Source organism: Mustelus asterias, chromosome 21, assembly GCF_964213995.1.
Source record: "Mustelus asterias chromosome 21, sMusAst1.hap1.1, whole genome shotgun sequence".
In the NCBI taxonomy this organism is placed as follows: Eukaryota; Metazoa; Chordata; class Chondrichthyes; order Carcharhiniformes; family Triakidae; genus Mustelus; species Mustelus asterias.
The window spans coordinates 75506404-75523211 of record NC_135821.1 but is presented as its reverse complement, the minus strand read 5'-3'; the positions used below and the strand labels follow the sequence as shown (position 1 = coordinate 75523211).

The 16808-nt window shown below is 45.5% G+C and overlaps 1 protein-coding gene across 3 annotated transcripts in view; it reads right to left on the bottom strand.

Annotated features, from left to right (window-relative positions):
- Positions 1–16808, bottom strand: part of LOC144509422 (CTP synthase 1) — a 73292-nt gene that overhangs the window by 44686 nt on the left and 11798 nt on the right. For all 3 annotated transcript variants that reach the window (XM_078238287.1, XM_078238286.1, XM_078238288.1), the window contains exons 4-6: positions 15314–15414; positions 4751–4867; positions 1317–1400 (exon numbers count right to left, since the gene is read on the bottom strand). In XM_078238287.1, the coding sequence (XP_078094413.1) occupies positions 1317–1400; positions 4751–4867; positions 15314–15414 (302 nt within the window). The remainder of the gene's footprint in view (positions 1–1316; positions 1401–4750; positions 4868–15313; positions 15415–16808) is intronic.

Below are 16808 nucleotides of genomic sequence, written 5' to 3'. Positions count from 1 at the left end.
ACAGAGCATCTTACACAGGCCCGATCCCCATAACCCTACATCTTTAGCCTGCTAATTCCCCCTAACTTACACATCTTGGGACACTAAGGGGCAATGTAGCATGGCCAATCCACCTAACCTACACATCTTATTACACGTCTTCCTCCTGCTTCTCTTCTTCGCCTATCGCTTTCCCTGAAATTACTGTCTCTCACCTCCTTCACTTATCCATTGGTGTCTCTCCTGCCTTTCATGTCCGTACCCTCTCACGCACAACTGTATCTTTTTTGTGTGTACTCCCATGTCTCCTCCCTCAATTCTGAAATCCCCAAACCACCCCCCACCTTCACCTTCAGTTTAACCTTGCTCAGTCCCCTCCTTTTTTTTTTAAACCTCTTTTCCTCTCCCTGTTTTTTTCCTCTTTATTTTCTCTCTCCTACCTTCTCATTTGCCTTTCTGTACCTTCCAATTTTTTAAGCTTTCCCCTGCTTGTCTCAAATCTAACACATTACCATTTGGATCAAGGCAAATTACTGCGGATGCTGGAATCTGAAAGCAAAAGAGAAAACGCTGGAAAATCTCAGCAGGTCTGGCAGCATCATGATTAGCGGGTAGGGCCTGGGTGGGATTGTGGTCGGTGCAGACTCGATGGGCCGAATGGCCTCCTTCTGCACTGTAGGGTTTCTATGATTCTACGATTCATCTGGAAGGAGAGAAAAGAGCTGACGTTTCGAGTCCAGACAATCTTTTATCAAAGCTTTGACAAAGGATCATCTGGACTCGAAACGTCAGCTCTTTTCTCTCCTTACAGATGCTGCCAGACCCGCTGAGATTTTCCAGCATTTTCTCTTTGGGTACATTATCATTTGGAATTTGCCAAGCTAACATTCTTTGCAGGTCGGCAGTGACAGAGCGTTGTCTATCCACCTGCTCAGGGTGAGAGCAGGCTGTGATTGACACAAACTGCAGCCAACGGGGAGTGTTCTGACCTCAACATTTCTTTCCCTCTGCTTAAAAATAGTAAAATCATTGGCTCTGTGGCATAGGAACAGTTCCCACCGTGAGTTCGCGAGCAACTCAATTTTTTTTTTTGTCACAACTAGAACAACTGGGTTTCAGACAATACAGCACTGAACTCAAATAACTTTGAAAATGGTTAACTTTTTGTTTTACAACTGGTAAGGTCACTAGGGTTAATCGAGGAGTTGATAATTTGCCAGCAATTGAACAAGTATTTTTAGTCCTGAAGTTTGCAATTTTGCACAAACCTTGAGCAGTGACTGACTCCCGATTACACTAGTGAAGCTGTTTAAAGTGGGATATTATTTCTCACTTACTAAATCTGGCGACAGCCCGAGTCCTCGAAGCTCCCGAACGCTGTTCTGTGTTGGTTTTGTTTTTTGCTCTCCTGTCGTACTTGGCTGAAACAAATAATCACGTATTTTGTCGTGTGCAGTATGTTATCCAGGGTAAAGTCCCAGAATGTACGTGGTAACTGAACAAGATTCTAGTATTGTTGGAAGTTGTAACATTTTCACAATTAACACAGAAAATAACCAATGTGGACCGAGTATGTTTCACAACCCCTTTATCAAGCCATCATAATCAAGTGATTGATGGATAATGCTGCCCTTTGAGTTTCGGAGCAGAGAACAGCCACATCATTTTATTACACACACAGTGTATTAGAACGAATATTACCCTCAGCCATCCAAATCCCCAACTTCATCAATGATTTCCACTGAATTAGCTCAGGCAGGTGTGAGGGTGAACGCAGAATCAGAGTTATTAGGGTGGCATGGTGGCACACTGGTTAGCACTGCTGCCTCACAGCTCCAGGGACCTGGGTTCAATTCCCGGCTTGGGTCACTGTCTGTGCGGAGTCTGCACGTTCTCCCTGTGATCTAGGGTGATCTTATAGAGACATATAAGATAATGAAGGGGCTGGATAGGGTAGAGGTGGAGAGATTCTTTCCACTTAGAAGGGAAACCAGAACTAGAGGGCACAGCCTCAAAATAAGGGGGGGGCGGTTCAGAACAGAGTTGAGGGGGAACTTCTTCTCTCAGAGGGTAGTGAATCTCTGGAATTCTCTGCCCATTGAAGTGGTGGAGGCTTCCTCGTTGAATATGTTTAAATCACGGGTAGATAGTTTTACGATCGATAAGGGAATTAGGGGTTATGGGGAGCAAGCGGGTAAGTGGAACTGATTCGCTTCAGATCAGCCATGATCTTGTTGAATGGCAGGGCAGGCTCGAAGGGCCAGATGGCCTACTCCTGCTCCTATTTCTTATGTTCTTATGTCTGCGTGGGTTTCCTCCGGATGCTCCGGTTTCCTCCCAAAGGTGTGCAGGTTAGGTTGACTGGCTATGTTAAATTGACCCTTAGTGTCCTGGGATGTATATGGTAGAGGGATTAGCAGGGTAAATATGTGGGATTTCGGGGATAGGGTCTGGGTGGGATTGTTGTTGGTGCGGATTCAATGGGCCAAATAACCTCCTTCTGCACTGTAGGGATTCTATGATGATTACACTGCTGTCTCGGTGCAGGTCAATCCAGTTCGCCCCCTCCCACACTCTATCCCAGCAGTCTTGCAAGTTTAATTCCATCAACCACCCAACTAATTAAGGAGTGGCAAAATATCAGTTAGGCTTTCAGCTCTTGATAAGAAATAGAAGCAGGAGAGAGTCTTATCGACCAATCGAGCTTGCTCCGCCATCCAATAGGTCAGGACTTTCTGCCTCAACTCCACTTTCCCACTCGCTCTCCGTACCCCTCGATTCCCTGAGATCAAAACTCCGTCCAGCTCAGTTTTAAATATATCCAATGATGGAGCAGCCACAACGCTCTGGGGTAGAGAATTTCATGAACCAATAGCACCCATGGAGAGAGATAGCTGAACAATGATATGCCCTGTGGGCATTTACAACACTGCCATGCATGATGCATGACTGCTTGGAATTGGTTCTAATACACCATCAATGCCTGTGGAATTTTACCCCAATGTGACCAGCCGTCTATCCGAGCATAGGATGATCCTCGTCAGGAAAGGTCTGGCTGATGCATCAGACAGCTGGAGCACCATGACTAGACACTTGCCAGACACATCATCACCTGAGAGAGATTTTTTTTTTAAAAAACCAGGGTCACGAAAGGAAACAATTCTGGAAAGGATACAAGAGGGAAAAATCATTGGAAAGATTTGTGATTTTTACTTTCGTAAAATGGTGACAACACAGTCGGCCATTTGCCCACTGTTTGTGCTGGCCCTCTGAATGAGCATCTAGCGACATTCCCCTTTCTTATCCCCATATCCTAGCAATATTCCCCTTCAGACAGTGATCAAATTCCTTTTTAAAAGCCTCAATTGATCCTGCTTCCGTCACACTCTTAGTAGAATTTCACATTTCACTTGCATTGCAGAAGCTCTTAGAGTAACGGCAGGATATGTAATGGTCACTGTACATCGATGCACCTAATGGCCATACCTGGATCAAAAAGACATTGCCAGGAACCTGGAAGCAGATAGGCCACTCTCAGTCAGTCAGGGACAGTGTGCAGGAAGGAAAAGAACAATTGTAATTACACTGGAAAAACTAAACTCTTTTTCCAGCACATCAAACCTTTCTACAGGGAAACAGATGGGGAGAGATTTTGCTTTTGAAATAATAGTAAGGTTCCGCATGCTCCCTGTTAGTTACGTACAAATTGGACAGCAACTTGGAGCAATCACACAAGCAGTTAAATGTGGAAATATGGAAGATGCTGTTCCAGATGCACTGCTCTTCCTGAATCTGTACCAGAAAGGCATTGTACCGTCTGACTCTCCTTTCAAATGAAGAGTTGAAGTTTCCTGCACTGACATCACGGACACGGACCAGAACCACCACAAAACTTAGGGTTTGTCTATTCCAGACTAAGAATGTTTTTACATCATGTTAAGTCTCAAATTAACGGTGGCACAGTGGTTAGCACCGCTGCCGCACAGCGCCAGGGCCCTGGGTTCGATTCCAGCCTTGGGTGACTGTGTGGAGTTTGCACGTTCTCCCCGTGGGTTTCCTCTGGGTGCTCCGGTTTCCACCCTTACTCCAAAGATGTGCAAGTTAGCTGGATTGGCCATGCTAAATTGTCCCTTAGTGTCCCAAGTTGTGCAAGTTAGGGGTATTAGTGGGGTAAACACATGGGGCTGCGGGGATAGCACGGGGGCCTGGGGGAGATGCTAAGTCAGTGTAGACTTGATGGGCCAAATGGCCTCTTTCTTCACTGTGAGGATTCTATGAACTGCCAAAAATTATCGTCACACTGAATAGTAACTTTTGCAAATGTGGAGTCTCATTCTTTCTGCTTTTAAATATTGAAGACTTAAAAAAAACTAAACAACATTCACTTTTTCTTTGCTCTCTTTATTTCGCTTTCTTTAACCAATTTCACTATTCTAACAATTCCTGGTTCGGACACTGTGCAAATCATTAGGAACTCTTCAATCTTATTGCTTAAGGAGGTCCTCAGTTACCTTCTCTGGTCACAAGCTCCCAGGTGGATTGTAGAGGGTGCTGCACGTTTTGGGTGATTGGCAGACTATAACTTGCCATGCAGAAGCTAACAGAAAGGCTCTAGGCAACTACAAGTCTTTCAAGCAACATTCAGCCCAGTAAAATTCGACAGAGCCTCCCAAGACTCAAATATCAGCAGTTCAGAAAAATTGTGTTCTACCTTGAGAAAGACCCAGATGCAGCCTGAATGCTAGAGTAGATTCACAATCCAAGAACTCACCTGAGGAACTAAACTGACGTGAATATTGCAGAAATTCTCTCGCTTGGCTTTAAACTGGAACTGCCGGAACGCTTCAATGAAAGGCATGCTTTCAATATCTCCCACAGTACCACCCAGCTGAGTAATGAGAAGACATTGTTAGGAGAGTCACATATACTTGGAAATCAAGAGTCACACATTGTAACTGAGACTGACCGAGTTAGCAGCCCTATTGCTCTTATCTACGAGTCTTTGTTTTGTGTTTTACAAGTATTCCATCTGCAAGACCTCCCTTTTATATCTGCAATCCTAATTCTCTGACCGATGGGGCCTAATTCTCAGGCTTCTGCCAACCTGACCCTGTGAAGAGTAGATAGGAACAAAAAGCCTTTGAAAACAACTCTTGGACCCCCTGTCCCCTCAGTTGCAGAAATCACCTAGTATCTGCCAACCTAGGTGGTACACAGAGCCTAGGAGAACATAACCGCCCCCACTCCCCTAGGGGTGGTACACAGAATTTAGAGAGAATGTTGTGGGAAATGTACCACTGAGTCAGGCTTGAAGGTTTCAAGAATACAGTTTTATTTTAACGAAGCTTCGTGGAGAAAAGGCACTAACAAGCAGCGAACCTTCTCTCAATGAGACAATAGGAGCGGTCCATCTTTGTACCCTTTACACAATAGATGGACCGGACATCTAGCCATTATCACATCGTTGTAATCAAGTAGGTGATCGATCGTTAACACATCGATATAGACAAATACAGACAGATACAGACATGAACATGTTAACATCGCATTGTTCTGTGAATGGATACATTTCCTACGTCAGTGGCTATCAATGGTTTTAGTTTCGGCCTATTCATATAGTAATTTACAGTAATTGGTTTTCCTGCAGTTATGTATTCCCGATCCCACCTGTAGCTAATCTCATTATCTACCCCTATTGTCCTTATCCTTAAGCCCTGGCTGGCTTCCTGTAGGATTTGATTCCTGCATGTTTAACTTTGAATAGCTGTCTGTCCTTTATATTTTAATCTCAGGTGACTGTCTGTACCGAAAGTCAGTGCCTGTTTAATGTCTCTTTCCCAGGTGACTGTTTGTGTGCCAGGCAGCCATCTTATGTGTACCCATCTGTATATTTTTCCCCCTTCAGTCCCCACTTTTGGTCAGATTATGAGTTTCACTAATCCTTAGACCAGCCATTTTTATATGTATAATTCTTTGTTCTTCTTCTTTCCTTCTTCATTTCTTCTGATGTCTTCGGGGATCTTCATCAGGGTTTCTTCTTCGATGTATACACTGGCTCCTGGCACAATTCTAGTCACCATCACCTTGCACCAGACTTTTAGGCATCCAACAGTCAGACAACAGACAATTACAATGGAAATGAGGATGACCAATCCAAGTAAGTAAGAAAGATTCCCAGGACACCCCCCACTAGCCATTCCAGCCAGTTACTTCCTTTCTTGGGTCCCTGTCTGAAGCTATCAAGTTGTTCTCTGATGCTCTGATGTCTGTGACATGGGTTATGCAGTTATTACCTATAATTGTACACACTCCCCCTTGTTGTGATAACTGATAGTCCACTGCATATCGTGTCTGTTGTGCATATAATCTCAGTTCAGTCATTTCTTGGTTAACAGCCTCCAGTGCTTTTGAAGTGCTGTTTCCCAGGACTGTTAGTCCACAAACAATATGATTCCTATTCTTTGCACTAATCACTCCTGCTGCACCCCCCCCCCCCCCCCCCCCGCCGCCCACTCCCCCCCAGAGATAAGGCTCCAAGGAATCCATATCCCAATGAGGATCCCATTGTGCCCGGGGCTTCCTAGTCAGCACAGAATTTTTTGCTGATAGCCCGAGTTACTATTCTCCTCTGAATATGCCCCTTCTGAGGGCATGGAACAGTCAGTGGTCCAATTGTTCCTGCTGCAAAATGGTTTGGTGTTTCTGTCATGTAAGTACCATTGAAGAGGAACACATATCCCTTCTTAGCCCGGTAACATTTAGTGTCTTGATTATGAGTTTGTTCATATTGCCAATTGTTCGGTTTACTTGACTCCCCGTTTGATCCCACCACCTGGTAAGTACCAAATGGGTCTGTCCATTTGGCTGAGCTTACGTGAGTTTCATTGCATTGTCCACAAATAAGCTGTCTTCCCGCGGTTATATTCAGACATTTCTGTTCATCACAAGTGCACGTAAACTGTCCCTTATTAACCCGACAATGTTGACGGACACACTGCGTCTGTACGCAGGAATCATTCTTAGGGACCAAGGCATAGGCACATCCCCATCCCTGCCCCGTAAAACAAAGCGGATAGCTTGCAGTATCTGAACAAGCTTTTCCTCCCACCTGTTGGAACCCCCTGCACACAGGATCTGTGGGGTTTACAAGTCCCACACATCTCCCCTCTTTTATATTTGCCAATTTGTCCCTTACAGGGTGTATCTGATGTATCTACAGTATATAAGTCATGAGGGATCCACCCAGGGGTGGCTACAAATAGGGCTTCTACCGATTGCGCTAACGGGTAACATACAGTTTGATTCCCATGTAAATGTATGTGAGCTTTGTCAAACAAGTTATCCTCCAATCCAGTTAAATTTACAGTCGCGACAACGCAAAGTAGTAGTTACATACGCGATTACATACATATTCGCAACGATCAAATATCAAACCTAACACTATAATTCATATAATCTTTACAAGTTATATTATCTATCAACCCGCGTGCGCCATTGTTCTTGCTTGCAGTCTTTGCCTGTGTTGAGGAAAGCATTTTCGTTAGTTCATCAACTTAATTACTTATTTGTTCCCTTGTGCAATTTTAGCTGCGTCCAATGTTTCCAGACACCTTTCCCTCTTATGTCGATACAGGCACAGGTGTCTCCACTAATTACAACTTCACCATTTTTGTGCAAACCCTGGTTTGTCGGGTAATGTTTTCACTAGGACGCGACTTCCCGCTGTTGGGATGTTAGGGAGCATTTCAAGCTCTCTCTCTGCGTCTTTTATTTCCTGATTGTCCTTTACCAATTTGCGCATCCCCTTTAGTTGGGTGCTCAGTTCCAGAACATATCTCCTGATTTTATCGTTTAGTGGACCTACATCGGTCCCACCTGTTATGATGCTTTCGGGTAATTGTATCGCCCGTCCTGTCATTAGCTCATAAGGGGTTAATCCAGTTGTCTGGTTTGTGGTAGCTCTTAATCTCATTAGTATAGTGGGCAATACCTCTGTCCACATTTTCCCCGATGTTTGTATGGCTTTAGCTAATGCATTTTTTAATGTTCTATTCATACGTTCCAACATTCCAGAACTCTGTGGGTGGTAAGGGATGTGAAATTTTTGTTTTATCCCCATTAATTGGCATACTGTTTTTACCACCTTTCCGGTGAAGTGCGTCCATTGGTCCGAATCGATTTGTAGGGGTACTCCCCATCTAGGGATTACTTAGAACCATAGAAAATTACAGCTCAGAAACAGGCCTTTTGGCCCTTCTTGTCTGTGCCGAACCATTTTATGCCTAGTCCCACTGACCTGCACTTGGACCATATCCCTCCACACCTCTCTCATTCTGCCAATATCCTAGCCACCGTGGTAGCAGTACAATTTGTAGTAGGGAACGCTTCGACCCACCTGGTGAACTGGTCTATAATAACCAGACAATAAGTTTTGCCATGGGATTGTGGTAGTGGCCCTGTGAAATCTATTTGCAGATGTTCCCAGGGTCCCTTTGGTCTCGGCTGGTGTCCCATTTTAATTTTTATGGCTCTACCAGGGTTGTGTTGCGCGCACGTCACGCATCGGTGACAGTGTCGGGCTATATCTCTTCCCATTCCTTTCCACCACCATTCCTTTCCTATACTAGTTATCATGGCCTCTCTACCCACATGTGAGAGTCCATGGTGTAGTTCCAATAGGGTGTTTTGTATGCACTCTGGTGCTATTACCTTATCTTCCCATCTCCAAATGTTATCAGTCCCTTTGGCTGCTCCCTGCGCTTCCCATTTCTCCGTTTCCTCCTTTGGGGTATCCTCATGTAAGTCCCGAATATCTATTTCGTCTCCTGTCTGTTCTGTTGCTGCTCGCCAATTGTCTCCTGTCCTAAGGCTAACTGTGCCGCCCTGTCTGCGGCTTGGTTCCCTTTGAAATTTAACCGGGTTATCTCTTCCTGGCTCTTTCTGGTGCGCTTTAATTTTGATTACTGCGGTTTCTCTAGGTTTCTCGCTAGCTCTCAATAATGCCTCAATTCTTTGCTGGTGCTTAATAGAGGTCCCTCCTGTGGTTATGAACCCTCTTCTTCCCCATGCTGTCATGTAGTCATGTATGACTCCGAATGCATAGCGACTGTCTGTATAGACGTTTACCGTTTTACCTTCAGATAACTCTAGTGCCTGTGTGAGTGCCACTAGTTCTGCCACTTGCGCGGATAGACCTCCGTCAATCCTTCCTGACCTTACTGTCTCTAATTTGTCATTTACTACTGCCCACCCTAGTCAGGGTGATCCTTCCACATATTTGCGTGACCCATCCACAAAAAGGGTCTCCTCAGCTGTTATTAAGGGTATATCCTTTATCTTACCCTCTTCTTCGTCCCTATCTATATCTTCACAATTGTGTGGCTCTCCTTTGTCTAAAATCCCTTCTGCTGGGTTATTCCCTGTATCCCTTATTATTATCATGGACTTGCTTGGAGGTAGGAGGACAGTTTCCCACTTAGCCCTTCTCATGTTTGAGACTGACCTTAATTTTCCCGTGTTCAATATTTCCACCAAGGTGTGTTTGGTGTGGAGGATTATATTCCCTGTCATGATTACTGGCTCGCTAACCTTTACAGCCCAGGCGACGCAATCCAAGGTGGCTATGCACCTTGGCAGTCCAGTGACTACCGGCCCTTCTGCTGTGGAATAATATCCTATGGGTCTCTTTCTGTCGGATCACAAACCCACTCAGGTCAACCTATAACACAGACTACGCTGAGAGACTTTGCCGTCGCACCTCTCTCACCCTCAACCACCTCATACACCAACTGTACAGCAAACGCCGCAGCCTGGAAACCAAGATAGAGTCCATATTCTCAACTTGCGCTCAGGATGCAGACCAGCTGCGAAACTCTGCCAAGCAGACGAGACAAAGGAACTACGCCATCTACATGCACACCAAGAACAGGAAACTTGAGAAACTCGGCATCACCACCAGCAGCAACCAAGCCTCCCCCCGTACCACAGTAGAAAATAGTACCACTGCAGGGAAGTCCATTGTCAACTTGTCCGACGGCATCTCCACATCATCTCTTTCTGTCGCCATGGTCTTGTGTTACCACGGCGGAATAGAATCCTCCCTCAGTACTACAATGGATATGGAAGTCCTTATTAGAATCGGGTAATCCTAGTCCAGGGGCTGATATCAGTTCTGTTTTTAGTTTAGTGTAAGCCTCTTCCTGCTCGGGTCCCCATTCTACGGGATCTAAAACTGGTTTTCCCCCTTTGACTAGTCTTTGTATGGGTTCTGCTAATTTTGTGAACCCTGGGATGAAACTCTGGCTATAGTTGAATAGTCCCAGCACCTTTCTGACCCCTCTTACGGTGACGGGTCGCGGCATCTGTTGTATTGCCTTCTTTCGGTCCGTTGGCATTTCTTTTAAGTCCTTGGGATATAAGGTGTCCGAGGTATAGGACCTGTGTTTTCCCGATTTGTGCCTTTTTGGGGCTCACCTTTAACCCTGCGGCTTTTAATTCATTCAGTACTAAATATAAGGCTTCTTGATGTCCTGACTTGGACTCTGAAGCTATCAGGATATCGTCTACATATTGTCGGACTGTACTACCCTCTGGCAGTCCTACTCTGTTCAGGATGTCACTCATTGCTCGATGGAATATAGCGGGGCTGTTGTGGAATCCCTGTGGCAAACGAGTCCAAGTGTACTGTCTGTCTCCCACTGTAAAGGCAAATTTGTCTTGGGATTCAGGATCCAATGGTAAGGACCAGAATCCGTTGGCTATGTCCAATACTGTGAATATTTTGTGCTCCTGTGACAGTCCATTCAGGATTGTCGAAGGGCTTGCTACAATGGGGTGCAATTTGGACGTGACTTTATTGAGTCCGGTGTAATCTATCGTGAGCCTATAGCTTCCGTCAGGCTTGCTCACTGGCCATGTTGGGGAGTTAGTGGTGCTTGTGGTTTCTCTCAGAATCCCCCTTTCCACTAACCCTTTAACTATCTCCACTACCGCTTTCTCTGCCTCTGGTTTGATTGGGTATTGTCGGTGTGGCTTATGCTCCGGTCCCGGTACCTTGATTGGGTCCATTTTAGTCATACCGGTATCTAACTTCGTTTTAGCCCATACTCCGGGGACGGAGGCACAGATGGCTCCGAACCCTCCTGTTTCTAATTCCCAATTTCTGTTGATGACTGTGGCAGTTTCCCTATTCTCGTTTTCCGACCGTCCTGTCTTGGCCAGATTAATTCTCCCTTTCCACAGTCTGTCAGAATCTCATATTCTTTCATCAGATCATTTCCCATTATTGTACCCTCATTATTTTTGCACACATAAAACCTCATTGGTATATACAGATTATTTATCTCTCCTAACGTGGTCTCGCTCAGGTAGGCGGGTGTTTTGTTCCCTCCTATCCCGGTCAGGTAAATCATTTTATTTGTAGTGGGTAAGGGTAGGTCGGTGACAGATATGGATGCTCCTGTGTCCACTAGCATCTCACATTGCCTGCCCCCTACTCGTGCTGACACGTAAATCCTTCCCTCCTTCTTACCCTTGTGAATGGGGGCTGCAGACCGTCATTCTTGCTGACCCCGGAGGTCCTGTGGTTCCTCCGGTTCTGCTGTGGTCATGGATCGGGTCGTGGGTTTCCCATGCTTATTCCAACACACTGCTTCTGTGTGTCCATATTTATTACAGTGGCTGCAATGTTTCCCACTGTTCCCAAATCTGTTCCCTTTCCGTGGAGTCCCGCAATCCCTCGCAAAGTGTCCTTGCCGGCCACAATTGTGGCAAATCAGTTTAGACTTTGTTCCATTCCCATTACTGTAGGCTGCTACTCTTTCTAGCCTTCTTCTTGCCTGGAATTTCTCTTCTCCCGGTACTCCGCTAGCCCACTCTACCAATTCATCATAATCTTGGGACATAATCACTCCCATTTTTAGGATGACCTGGTGAGCGCTGGAGAGTCCGTCCTTAAAAGCCTGGATGAACGTTCGACCCCCTCGACCTGGGTTCCCTTGTCCTGAGCACTCTTGATATACCTGGGACAACCGTTCCCCGTATTCAGAAGCTCCTTCCCCTTTTAACTGTTTTGTTGTGGTAATTCTGCTCCAGTTGGTGGGAGCATTCCCTAATACCCTCTGAATCTCTGCTTTAAACTGGGTGAAGGGTGCCTGTTGGGCATCTATCTCCGATGTTAGGGCAACTGCATGTGTCAACCATCCCCCATTATAATCCTGTGCTGGAAGAGCAGCGGGTCCACCTGCTACCTGCCTCCACTTATCCGCTGGACAGGCTGCCCTGACCAGCTGGTGTACGTCTCTCGGGTGTAATTGGTGTCCTACCCAGATTGTGTCTAATTCTTCCCAGAATTTAGTGTTTGCGCTTCTAGGTTGTAATTTACCCAGGGAAGCCATTATCTGTTGTCTCTCGCCTGGGGTGAAGGGTTGATAAGTTGCCGTTGGTCGCGCATTTGTTCCCCCTCGGGTTACTGGTGCTAAGTTGTGTTCTAGCGCTTCCCACTCCTCTGGGGGAGCGGTTGGTTCCTGCTGTGTGGACTCATAAGGAGGTAGAGGAACAGTTTCCCCTCTCCATTGCTTTTCTTCTAAAACCTGGTTTTGCTTTTCCAGTTCCCTCACTCGGGATTCTAATTCTCTAATCCTTTCTTTATCTTCTCTCCACTTCTTAGTAGAGGCGACTACTTGCTCAATTAGACCAGCTAACTGATGTGTTAACAATACTCCTATCTTCTTTGTCTTGTTTCTCTTTTCTTTATCTGTCCACTCTCTCTGCTGATCTAAGGTGTGAGAAGTATCCCAGCCATCCTTTTGCATTCTCTTTATTAACTCTTTCCTGTCTGTCTTGTAAATTTCAATGAGGGATCCTGCAGGTCCCCTTTTAACTTCATTATCTGCCATTTCGCAGACTTCACTAACCCCGGCCACGATTACTCCCCAGTAAAGTGTGCTCTCTACCATAGGGACTTCACTACCCCCGGCCACTATTACTACTCTAGCACTGTGTTTCACTACCGTTACAGGCTTTCATGTTATACTCACGGCTTCCACTATTACCACCTTGGCAATGTGCTTCTCCACCGGAGTCCGGTTTAAGTCAGAGTTGATCAAGCTCCTTTTCCGCCCCGCTTTTCACAACATTGACAGTACAGTTCCCAACTTTTCAAACTTTCATGCAATCAGATGGCAACTCTGCGTTTGTTCGCTACTACAGAGTTTGATGTTAACCGACCTCTGCCACTTGTGCTTCACAATCCTAAGTGCCCTTGGTGTCTCTTTACCCACTTCAATCTCCTGGCCTTCGCGTGGGAGGTTTCTCCTCTTAACAGCCGGTCTAAGGCAGGGTTTTGAGACAGGCACGACTTTGTCCTCTTGTCGGTCAGCACAAGCAACAGTTACTTATCACTATCAGCAGTTAGTACTTATCACTATATCATATACAACGATACTTATTACTACAAATACCCCTTAAGTTTAACCCCTTAAGTCTAACCCCTTGCAAACCGTATTCTTGACCTTGTCTGACTCTCACAGATTCAGTGATCTCTACCCCGGCTCCGATCGTGGCCAATCGATCTCACCAGTAATAGGATCCTGCTGACTACGCCAATTGTTGTGGGAAATGTACCACTGAGTCAGGCTTGAAGGTTTCAAGAATACAGTTTTATTTTAACGAAGCTTCGTGGAGAAAAGGCACTAACAAGCAGCAAACCTTCTCTCAATGAGACAATAGGAGCAGTCCATCTTTATACCCTTTACACAATAGATGGACCGGACAACTAGCCATTACCACATCGTTGTAATCAAGTAGGTGATCGATCGTTAAACACATCGTTATAGACAAATACAGACAGATACAGACATGAACATGTTAACATCGCATTGTCTTATGAATGGATACATTTCCTACGTCAGTGGCTATCAATGGTTTCAGTTTCGGCCTATTCATATAGTAATTTACAGTAATTGGTTTTCCTGCAGTTATGTATTCCCGATCCCACCTGTAGCCAATCTCATTATCTACCCCTATTGTCCTTATCCTTAAGCCCTGGCTGGCTTCCTGTAGGATTTGATTCCTGCATTTTAACTTTGAATAGCTGTCTGTCCTTTATATTTTAATCTCAGGTGGCTGTCTGTACTGAAAGTCAGTGCCTGTTTAATGTCTCTTTCCCAGGGTGACTGTTTGTGTGCCAGGCAACCATCTTATGTGTACCCATCTGTATATTTTTCCCCCTTCAAGAATATAACCCCCCCTCCCACTTCTCTTAGGGGTGGTACATAGTCTAGACAGAACATAATCCCCCTTCCCTAGGAGCGGTGTGCTGTGAATCTGAAGAGAACATAACCCATCGGCTGAGCCTAGGGAGCTGACTGGGGAAAAGGGGCAATCCTGCTTTTACACAATGTTAATGACTCGAGTGCTTCAGGGCTATTTGGTGAGATGGAGAATATCAGCCAGGATTCTTGCTCATTATCCATTCGTCACTGCTGAAAACTGGCCATCAGGTGGAACATTGTTGGCAAGCTATGGAAAGCATCACTGTCAATCACTGTCTGGGCTTACAAAGCATTGTTATGTGGGTGGAGCACCATGGCGCTGATGGATGTAAATACAAATACACTGACAAGCAGTTGGTGCCCCAGGAGGTGGTTGGTGCCGGGGGGCTGGCAGAAAAACTATAATTTACCTTTCTGGAAACATCAACTTCACAATAATCTGTAGCTCTGAGCTTCAAGGCCAGCTCACAACTACCCACCTTCCCGGCTCAGCTTGCCTTGAAGTCAGAAGGCTGTTGAATCAAACTCTACTCCAGCATAAATTAGGACACTTCAGTGCAATACCGAGGGAGTGCTGAATTGACAGAGGTCAGACATCCCTCTTCAGGAAGATTAAAAAGATGCCACAGCACCTTTCCAACAGTAGGAAATTCTCCTGGAGTTCTGGCCAGCGTTCCTCCCAAAACCCACCGCAAAATAGTAAGAAGTCTCACAACACCAGGTTAAAGTCCAACAGGTTTATTTGGAATCGCAAGCTTTCAGGTGAGTGACTCACCTGATGAAGGAGCAACGTTCCGAAAGCTCATGATTCCAAATAAATCTTGTTAAATTTTAACCTGGTGTTGTGAGACTTTTTACTGTGCCCACCCCAGTCCAATGCCGGCATCTCCACATCATGCCCCCCCAAAATACAATATCCTTGTTGTTTGTGGGGCTTTTCTAAATGCTAACTACCTGAACAATACTCCAAAAGAAGCAACTGACCAGTGATGAAGCACTTTGCAACATTCCGGGTTATGCTAAACGCTATAGATGGCAAAATGCGTACTTTTTTTCTTTACCTCAATAACGCACACTTCAGGCTCCACCCCATCAGTGTCCACAGGAATGAGAGCCTGCCGCACTACCCATTCCTGAATAGCGTCCGTGATGTGTGGAACAACTACAAGGAGAACATAAACATCAACATTGGTCACATAAACCAGTTTCCCAACGTACCAGATCAATCACTGCCACCCTCACAACTCTCTGGACAAATTCTCAATCGGGTGGGCCGTTCGATAAAATTGCAAAAAAAATACATCTAATCAGAAAATGACACTGCAGACGGCAGCATCATCATATTGCTGAGGGTGAAAAGGTTCCTCCAATGTGAAAAAGTTTTCCCAAGGTCACAGGTATTCAAGTGTCCGATTGTACAGACCGTTCTGGCAGCTGTGTTGCTGTTCGTTCAGTTTGCGAGGCAGCGAAGGGCTTCGGCGAGTATCGCTGTTTGTGAAACAGCACATCAATGTAATCGGGGAAATCAAACTGAGGGGTAACGAGGATTTAAAAATGCATTTTGAATTTGGGACGCACTTTCTGATAAGGTGGTGGATACAGGTTCACCAGCAATCTGCAAAGGGGACTTGGATGAATACTTGACGCAAAGAAAATTGGAGGAATATAGAGAGAGAAAGGGCAGCGACTAACTGGACTGCTCGTCAAAAGATCCAGTACAGACAAAGGGCCGAATGGCCTCCTGTGTTGCGAGACGCTATAATTACAGACCAAATATTACAACTACTGCAAGGCCTAAATCTACCAACAATGTCTTGTGTATAAAAGCACTTAGACATAGCAAAGATACTTTGTAAGTGTGTGAGGTATGAAAGGAGGACAGAGTTGCATGAAAAAGTAAGAGAGAAGCTGGCTGATGCAATAGGGGTTACAGAAGATGAGCAGCACCTCAAAATTCAGCCGAGAACTTGAGATGAGCTTTTGACCTTGTGCCCACTTCAAGATGACAAAGCATCTCCATAAACTCACCTGACATTACCCCTCTTCAACTCATTTACTGCTAAACATCCTCATCCATGCCCTTTATTACCCTTGAGCGTTCCACACACTTCTGGCAAGCTTCCCATTTTCCACTCTCTATAAACTAGAGACCAACTAAAATCCTGTTGTTCATGCCTTAATTCACACCAAATTCTGTTAAGGTTGAATTCCATCTGCCACTTATCCGCCCATTTGACCATATTCCTGTAACCCAAGACACTCCGCCTCACTGCTAACCACCCGGCCAATCTTTGTGTCATCCGCAAACTTACTGATCCTACCCCCCCGACATAGCCACCTGTGCCATTTATATAAATGACGAACAACAGGAGGCCCAGCACGGATCCCTGTGGTACGCCACTGGTCACTGGCCTCCAGTCACTGAAGCAACTGTCTGTCGCCACCCTCTGTCTCCTACCGCTAAGCCAATTCTGAATCCACCTTACCAGATCACCCTGTGTCCCATGTGCTGGTGCAGTTGAAGAATGTGCTACAGAGGTTGCAGTGAAATTTGTT